Consider the following 9,874-nt stretch of genomic DNA (forward strand, 5'->3'; position numbering starts at 1 on the left):
ATTCAGATAATATGCACACATAGCACGTAATTTATATAAAATACTTCATATCTATGTGTAAGTTAAAAGTAACTATGCACTCACTTGTTAAAGTGATGATTCCAAAATCGGGCAGCGCTTGCTTCTAACGATTTTATTTTTCCTTCGACGAAACCTAGCATTATTATCGCTAAATTTTAGTCTAATATTTACCGTGACCAACTATTAGTCTTAGTATTATTATTATTATATAAGCGTTAAACAATATTTTCCAACCACTATGTACAGACAGGGGCCAGACATAAAACACCGGAGGGCAGGACCATTTTGGCATATAGCACTTCTGAAATCCAACAACCCTATGCGGCCCTTTAAACCAGATTCCCCGTACCGCGAGTAGTTAAAAAAAATATATATTATAACGACACTTATATAAGTTATAATAATAGCTCAAATATTTATTATAGGTTCATAATAACAATACTAATTTTAAATATAAGCTATATTAAAATAAGGTAAGCATAACTTACTTATAAGGGGGTTTTAGCTAGGAGTCGGGCTCTGCAAGGGCAGAACTTCGTCGCTGAATCTTTCTAAGAAAGATTCGTGCAGCGCTTCAGCGCTCACCTTACTATACTAAGCTACAGAAAGAGAAGTCGAATCACGAGGGACCGAAATGCTCGGGGGATAAGGAGAGAAAGACTCTTGAATCAAGAGAATGGTGCAAGAAATATGAGAGCCCAAGGCTCTTATTTATACTAATTGAATTTTCAAAAACTACCCTCCATAATTACTTAATGACCTTTTAGTTATATAAACAACTAAACACCCCTCTATAATACTATTATAAATGGATTTAATGATATTTGTACTAAACTAATGTCGAAAGAACTCAACATTAGTCTTATAATGACCGCATCGTCGATACCTTTCTAATGATATATACATATGTATATATATGTGTACGTATACATGATTTATACTTTATTTTAATACGTAAATATGCTATTATAATTTGTAACTCGTTCATACGAACTCCGTTTTTGACGTTCTTTATATCCACGCATAGGTGAAGACGTACTCTACAACTTTCGTTTAGACTCCGTCAGCTAATTTTGACTTTATTTTTAAAGTTATATTTTTAACTAGCCGGGACAGGATTGGTCTGTTTAAAATCTCATAACTTCTTCATACGAAGTCAGATTTGGGCGTTCTTTTTATCGATGTTCTTAGTTTAACATATTCTACGACTTTCGTTTAGATCACTAAGGCTAAATCTCTCTCTATCGTAAATTCACTATTCACGTTTCCCGGTATCGTGTCGGTTCTGTCGTGAAACTTCGACGGGTCATAACTTCTTCGTTATAACTCGGATTTCGGCGTTCCTTATATGCACGAAAACCTTGAGACATATTCTACAACTTTATGTAGAGATATCGGGATTATCTCACACTTTAATTTTGACGCTCATTTTTATTCTTTATTAATTATACATTTATAATTAAATAATAAACACATATAATTCACATAATACTCAAATATTTCATCTTTATTACTTCAAAAAGAGTTACAAGAGTTGACCTAGACTATTACATTGACAAAAATGCTTAGCCCTGAAACCTGGGCGTTACACATACACATACTAGTGTCACACAGTCAATGAGTATTCTAACATATCAAATGATGGGTCAACATTGGTGCCTTCGACCCGCTATACATGGTGAGGAAACTTACCTCGAATGCTAAATCTCACTGAAGATCCCTAGCTGTTGTATTGACGACACCCTGAGCTATATGTACAAAATAACACCCAATTAACACTTAGGTTCCAAACTATATCCAATAATCCATACTTGGGGTAAAATGACCATTTTACCCTTGATCTAGTTTAAACCAAAACTAAGGCCCAAATCCACAATCTAAAAGGCCCAAAACCAATTAATCCTTCATTGCACATTTATGGCCTAATTTTCCCAATTGGGCCCAACCCTTTCATAGGCCTAACCCTAAGCCTAATAAATTTACCTAAGACCAAGACACTTGTTCTCAGAAGGCCCAACAAGAGCTCATAAACCTAAGCCCACCAGGAGGCCCAACACGTAAAATCCATCTGACTGGGTACGCGGGGCGTACTCAGCTGTATGCTAAGTGTACTCGCTGCTCGACTTGTACGCTGCGCGTACGGGCTTATACATCCAACATACTCATCCATTAAGCCAACTTTTCCATTAAGTTCTTATTGCTTAAGTCCAAGGGTCCAAACCACAGATTTGAGTCATAATCAACGTCTAGAACCATAAAGTCACTGACTTGGTGACTTTGCATGCCCCAAATGAACCCAAACTCGAAATATAACATTCTACTTCCACTAAATGAACTCACACTCATGCATGGGTGCGTTCCAACCCAAAAGATGCTAACTTTAAGACATAGAAACCTCAAAAACATCAAGAGGGGCAACTCATAACTTCTAGTATTGCATCAAGCCACCAAAACTCACTCATAGGACCAAAAGTTAACCAAAATCTAGGTAAAACTAGATCTAAGCTATGACACATCAATTTCAGAACTTTATACCTCCAAAGAGTGGCAAAAGATGATGATGTTCCGGATCTATAAGCTCTCACTCTTCCAATGAAGCTTCAAGATGATCTCCTTCCTTTAAATGCACAAAAATACACCCAAACTGGCCTTGTAAGCTAAAGAACACTCAACAATGGAGTTAGGTGGAGGCTGATTAGGGACAAAAGGGAGGCTAATAGATAAGATCATTTTGACATAATGTTCTTTAGATAATGGTCAAACCCTAAATATTAGGATTTTGTGTCTGGACATGTACGCCACGCGTACCAACTTGTACGCTGCGTGTACGTGCATGGCATCTGCGACTCACTTACTCGTGTACGCCCCACATATATGGGTGGTACGCCCCACGTACGGCACCCCCAAGCCCAAAGATTAAGTCCAAGGTCTTCAAGACCAAAATCATAATTAAATGAGTAACCAAATTAAATAAATAAATACCTTCAAATTACCGGGTGTTACAATCCATATATGAATGTTGGCAAACAAATAAATAAAAAATCGTTAGAATGTTAACATACAAAAATAAATACTACTTTTTACATCATATACTTACCTTAAAAGTGTATAAAAACCCCTGTAAAGTGTAAATCAATTTTTGAGGTTCGTTCTCTTTCAGTTCTTCTGGATGTATAAGCTTGTTAACTTTATTGAATACAATATATAGTTGTTTGTACAATTGATCCCAAATTACCCCCCCCCCCCCACCCCCAATGGATATTTGCTAGATAAAAGATTAGTTAACAATTAAATTTCTAAAAAATATTAGTAATGATAGGTAATTTAATTAACCAGTAATTATAAAATAGACAACATTATACCTGTTGAATTCATCAAGGTTGGATAGCAAAGCGAAATACTCTTCTGTAACAGGCTGTTTAGCCAACCGTCCATTGAAACCCTTCTCTAACATGTATATAAGATATACATGAACTATATCCTCGTACGATAACTCATTAAGTGAATGTTGAAATACATTCGTAACATGGTGTAATTTGACCAAGACATTCGTCGGGACCATAGGAAAGACACGGGAACGGAAGACGGCGCCGGATACAAAAGCAGTAAAATAGTCACCAAATTGGAAGTCAATGATGCGACAATTCATTCTTCCCAAATGACAGCTCATAACCCTCAATCTCAAAAAACCATTTCCTCTACTTGGCTTCGGGGGTCGATGAAAACTTCATGGCAAAAGGCATAATGTAGAATCAAAGGATCCCCATCTACATTAGGAATGTCTAACCACCTCCTGAAACATGTATTCCAGAACATAGTCTCATAATCTTGTTTGTTTCTGAATGCCGTAAGAATTTCCCCGTCGATTTTAGGTTTACACGAGAGTGTAATTGATGCATCAAAAACCATGTCTTGTTGTAGAAATAAAAAGTGTGTTATCAGTTCATTCTAAAATGGAAATGACCAATATTCCAAACCTGTTCTTCATGTTCTAGACAAGTTCATTGTGTTATGGAACAGTTCTTCGCGTTCTGGAGGCTTCCGGAATGAAATTTTAAGATCCGAAACACGACATTTTGTTTAAATCAACAAAAAATAAACATATAAACTACTTTTCAATTGATCCTACAATAATGACATCTTTAATTTAAACTTCAAAACATTTTCAGTTCATTCCGGATGTGGTCTATGAATTCCGGAACAGTAAGTAACTGTAGAAAAGTAGGAACCTTAAACAAACAAAAAGAAAACGAAGAACATACTCGTGATGTTTAACCATTCATTAGTTAAGTAGTCTAAGGTGGTATTTTTAAAAAATAAAAAGTAGAGCTTAATATTACTGGTCACATGGGAGACTTTTCTTTCACTAGAGTTAGCAAAAATGGTGCTAAATCTAGTAAGTTGGATCGGTTCTTAGTATCCCGTAATGTATTCTTGTCTGATTCTTCTTCTTTAGCTTTAGATCTTAATATTGTTGATCACATGCCGATTTTCCTTGTGCAAGATAAACCGGATTATGGTCTTCATCCTTTTAACTTTTTTAATTCTTGGATGCTTGAGGATGATTTTGACCAGGCTGTTCGTTCGTTTTGGTCCAGTGATTCTAATAATGTTGGATATTGTGCACCTATTATTTTTAAAGAAAAATTAAAGGGTTTAGAAGTGATCTTGCGTGAATGATGGAATAAGGTTAAAATTAAGTGTGATGAGGATTAAGTTAATCTTTTAAAAATATTATATAAGATTGATGTGAAGATTGATATGGGGGTTACTTCTTTGGAAGAAAAAAAATGAAAAGGTAAATATTAAAAATCAGCTATCGGAGAAAAAAAGAGATGGTTGACCTTTCTAAAAAAACAAAGATCAAGTGATGTATTGAGGGTGACGAAAATACAAAGTTCTTTCATGGCATTATCAATAGTAAAAGACGTCAAATAGCTATTTGTGGGTTGAAAGTGGATGGTGTTTGGCTTGACAACCTAACTTAAGTTAATATTTTTTTTTTCCGTTTTTCATAAAGAGAAGTTCAAAAAAAAAAATTTCTATCGAAATTGCCAACTGAAGTAAAAAAAATCCGATCTTTGTCTAGTAATGTAGCTCTCAGTTTAAAAGAAAAGGTCATTTTGGAGGAAATAAAACATGTAGTTTGGTCATGTGGTGGTGAGAAGGCGCCAAGTCCTGATGGGTTTACTTTTGCTTTTATTAGGAGATATTGTGATTTGTTAAAAGAAGACATTTTAGCTTATGTGGATGATTTCATGACGAAAGCGAGAATTTCGTCTAGTTGTAATTCTTCCTTTATTACTTTAATACCTATGAAAAATAGTCCGATCGTCTTAAATGATTATCGGCCTATTAGTCTAATTGGTATTCATTATAATATTTTTGCTAAGATCTTCGGCTTTGAGATTGTCAAAGGTTATTAATCTGGTGGTTAGTGGTGAACACTCGGCGTTTATAAAGCATTGACAAATTTTAGATGACCCTTTAATGGTGAATGAATTGATTGGTTGGTATAAGAAGAAAAAGAAAAAGTTGATGCTTCTCAAAGTTAATTTTGAAAAAGCTTATGATTCGGTGAGTTGTTATTATCTTGATAACGTGTTACATTTTATGAACTTTGATGAAAAATGATGTTCTTTGATTAGAGCTTGTTTAATTTCATCCGAGACTTTTATTCTTGTTAATGGAAGTCCTATCAAAGAGTTTCAAATGTATAGCGGTCTTCGTCAGGGAGATCATTTGTCTCATTTCCTTTTTATTCTAGTTATGGAAGGTCTCCATGGAGCCATAAAAGATGCAAAAGAAGCTGGTTATTTTTCTGATATGAATGTTAGAAATTGTAGTCTTTGGCTTTCTCATCTTTTTTATACGGATGATGCTATTTTCCTTGATGATTGGGTAAAATATAATATTAGCAATATTATTATAATTTTACATTGTTTTTATTTAGTGTCATGATTGAAGGTTAATGTGCATAAATCAAACCTTTAATGGGGTGTTTATTCCTTTGATGAAGTTGAACATTTGAAGAAGTTGAAAAGTGTCCTTGTGTAGATGGTAAAGCCCACTTGTGTAATTATTTTTCTTGATAAAGCCCATTTATGTAATTATTTTTTTTTAATTTTGTCATATTTAAATATAACTAAATAAATATATTACAATATTGACCGCGACAAAAAAAACTTATAAAAATATAAATAAAATATACTACAAAAATATATAATATTAAAATATAACTAAATAAAGCTATCACATATATAGTTATAAAAAAAATAACAAACACTTATGTAACCACCAAAAAAAAAACCTAGAAAACGAAGAAAAAAAGTTTTCACAAACACTTATTTGGAAGTTTTGAGATTTACAATTATATATATTATATATATATAAATTAATTTAGAAGTCCCTTAGGAACAGTGCTCTGTTCCTATTGGACCAACATAATTTTTTTTAGCCGGTTCATTCCACTGATTCAGATTGCATCACCTCCTACAGATTCCAATGGCACCGACTCTGTAAACTTATAGGGATTAGATTGCTGTCACCGCTTCTTCTTTCGCTTATTCCTCCTCCACCGCTTTTCTCCCTTATTTGCCTTCTCCTTTTGCTTATCTGCTTACCTCACCACGCCCAATCAAGTCCTTACCTCAATCCTCTGATTCCCCCTCATCCTCACCGATATCAGAGATTTCTTCCTCCGGTAACTCAATCTCCCCGGGTATGCTCCCACCTCCCCGTCATCTCTCTCACCTGCGTCATGGTGGACTGGGCAACAGTTTTGAAGAAACCATTTGCAGCTTGAAGATAAGCGAGAACATCGATACCCCACCCACGCTGACTTCGTAAACTCAAAAGCCAGGAGAATTTCAAACCTCAACAGCTTCAAATTCCCCGTTGTCTAGGCCCCGGTTTTATTGTCGTTTCCCTATTTTCTCTTCGTCTCTTTGGAGAACCCTAAACTTCTTCATCTTCCTCTGCATCTGCTATCGCCAACAACAAATTGAGGATGCTACCGGACCAAAGGCTTTGATTTACAGATTAGTCGCCTCTTCTTCTTTATGAAAATTAGGGCTTTCATCCAGAAACCTTCAATTGCAGTCGATGACTCAGGTGAATTTGATCGACTTTTTATTCCTTATTTTTTGTCTGTTCTTTCATAGTCGTGAAACACACATGCCATTGATGCTTCAATATACCCCCAATTTTGGTGTATGTTGGTCTATCACGAAGCATATAGGGTAATATGCATGTTATATATGATCGAAATTGAATTTAAGAGAGAATATCAATTGATTTTCGTGTGGCTTTCGTTTTCATCTACTAGGGCTCAAATAATCTTGAAGTCTTCTTAGACTGTACCGATCAAACAAGAGAAATGTTGATTTGGTTTACTTGGTTTGATTTATCGGTTTTCTACTCAATAACTCAATGTAATATGTTTGATTTGCAGTTCCAAAAATCTGGAATGTAGCATCCCAACAACCTTGAACGAAGATGAACCATTGAGCTTTAACAGGTTATACCTCTGTTTTTTGCGTTTTTTTTGTTGAACAAACCATTTTAGCCTCTTATAGGGCTTTTGTACATGCTTCATGATTACTTGGAGCAGATTTTGTATTTTGATAATATTTGTTTCTCAACAAACCAGATAATAGTGCGTGCAAAAAAACATGGCATTGGTGCCTTTGATTTTGATAAAATGATGTACATGATGACTGGAAAAATGGGTGACGAGGACAATCACTCAAATAATAAGATTTATGAGATGTTCTACATATTAAAGAAATTAAATTATCAGATTATTTACTGTTGATATTTTTTGAAAGAACAGATGCCAAAAATAGACTTTGACGATGATGTGAAGTTGCAACATCTTCACTATCTAATCAAGTCTCTCCTTTTGTTTTTAAAACAAATTCGTGAAGTTCGAGGAGAAATATATGTCGGCAATTGTTTATGGTGTTAAAGAGAAGGTAACTTCGAGTAATATATCATCATTTTTATGTTCTATTTTTATTTTTATTTGAGTTCATCGACTAAAAATATGATCATTACTTAACTTTGCAGGTTGGAAACTTTAGGGTTATGCCACCTTGGTTGTTCCAAGGTCATGGGGACCATCCGAAGGTTAAATGACAACTCGGTTCCTGTTATGAATTTTTTAAACTTCTTAATTGTAATTTGGTTTAGAGTAGAAAATTATTAGATTTCGTTTAAAATCTATTAAATTGTGATTTTTATCTTTGTTGTTTAGATGGGAAAACCGAAAGGTCGTATCTGCCTATGTGATATCACAACAAATATTGGCAATGATGCCCTTATCCCAGAATGTCCAATTCCTAGTGAAAGGTTTGACTTTGTTCTTCTTTGTGTTTGCTTGGTTGGACATGGAGTGGAATGGATAGAGTGATGGAATAAACAAGGGAGTGGAATAAGTCATGACATTCTTTGATGTTCGATAGTTGGAAAGAAATTAGACATGATAATATTGTCAGTTGGCTAGCATATTGGAATGATGTTATAAATGGAAATGACTTCAAGTATTAAACATTTTTCAGATTTGGTCCTTATTTCAGGATTTTATATTAATTTTGTTCCATTGAACTTAAATACTCAAAACAGAAAGTACATTGGATAAAATGGATACGAAACCTTGAAATAGGGACAAAAAATGAAAAAGGTTTCAATTTTCGACAAAACATGTTAAAAATTAGAAAGCACAAGGACTATTTTTGTAACTTACTCAGTCACTTTGATATTTTATTTAAACTTCCTAACCGAATCATAAACTTTGATATTTTATTCAAACTTCCTAACCGAATCATAAAATCTATTAAACTTCGTAATGAGTTTTTTTTTTTTTTTTTTTTTTTTAAATTTTCTTAATCACTAATTAATGTGTATTCTGATCTCTAGACTATACGCCTTAATAAACAAAAAATTGAAATTACATTGTTGTTTTTTTTGCATGTAACGCTAGTTAAATGTGAAAATCGACTCGATTCTTACAGGCTGTTTGGCCTCATAGTGCACATTATCTCCCTATAGAGAGGGAGAGAGCTTGGATTTTCGTGAGAGTCTAATACGACTCCTAGGGAGCTGTATTTATAGGTATCAAAACCCTAGAAGGCATGGAAAGGGCCCTCATAGGCCGGCCCCTAGAAACCCTAGGGCGACAAATTGTTCTCCAAGCAAAACGTTTTTTGGGCCTTCTAGAATATTCCGACTTGTCCTCCATGAAGTCAACGGCGGTCAACGATTTGACTTGACCGGACCGGTCAAACCGTATTGACCCGAACTCGTCAAAAATAAAAGCTCCTCAGCTCTCAACGACCGATGCATCGTGAGAATAGAAAAGTGCACCTAAATCGTGCCATTTCGTGCACTCGCGACGTCGACTGGTGCTAGGCTAGGCTAGGAGCGTGAGGGGGATGGGCCCATTCCTTTAATCCACTAAAACATTTGAAAGCCTATCAAGGGAATAAGCTTATAACCCCACGAAGGTTTCTTCCTCCCACCAATATGGGATACAAAGGAAATTGCTAAATTCCAATTACTATATATATATATATATATATATATATATATATATATATATATATATATATATATATATATATAAAGTTCCAACAAAGAGTTTATCATTGCAAGCTAGCAAAATATTCCACAATGTCGAGTATAGGATCACAGATAATGTAAGACGTTTCTTGGTACATTTTCCCCAAGATGAAGCATAATCAATGCACTCCCTTATACTTCCAAACCGCATATCTTGAATCCTACACTATCCGGATATCCAGAACCAGAAAGTGTTGGAGAAACTATAATCCAATAATAGATGTTTCATAGA

At 34.7% G+C, this 9,874-nt stretch overlaps 1 protein-coding gene across 1 annotated transcript; it reads left to right on the forward strand.

The window, feature by feature from the left end:
* Positions 1 to 6,453: 6,453 nt before the first annotated feature.
* On the forward strand, positions 6,454 to 8,711 carry LOC145069250 (DNA topoisomerase 1 beta-like). The gene is made up of 5 exons (XM_079016193.1): positions 6,454 to 7,134; positions 7,475 to 7,540; positions 7,856 to 7,997; positions 8,092 to 8,151; positions 8,279 to 8,711. The coding sequence occupies exons 3-5, from the start codon at positions 7,965 to 7,967 to the stop codon at positions 8,432 to 8,434; spliced, it is 249 nt and encodes an 82-aa protein (XP_078872319.1). The 5' UTR covers positions 6,454 to 7,134; positions 7,475 to 7,540; positions 7,856 to 7,964; the 3' UTR covers positions 8,435 to 8,711.
* The last annotated feature ends 1,163 nt before the right edge of the window (positions 8,712 to 9,874 follow it).

This window comes from Lactuca serriola, chromosome 8 (genome assembly GCF_051521515.1).
Source record: "Lactuca serriola cultivar US96UC23 chromosome 8, Lser_US96UC23_V15, whole genome shotgun sequence".
NCBI lineage: Eukaryota > Viridiplantae > Streptophyta > Magnoliopsida > Asterales > Asteraceae > Lactuca > Lactuca serriola.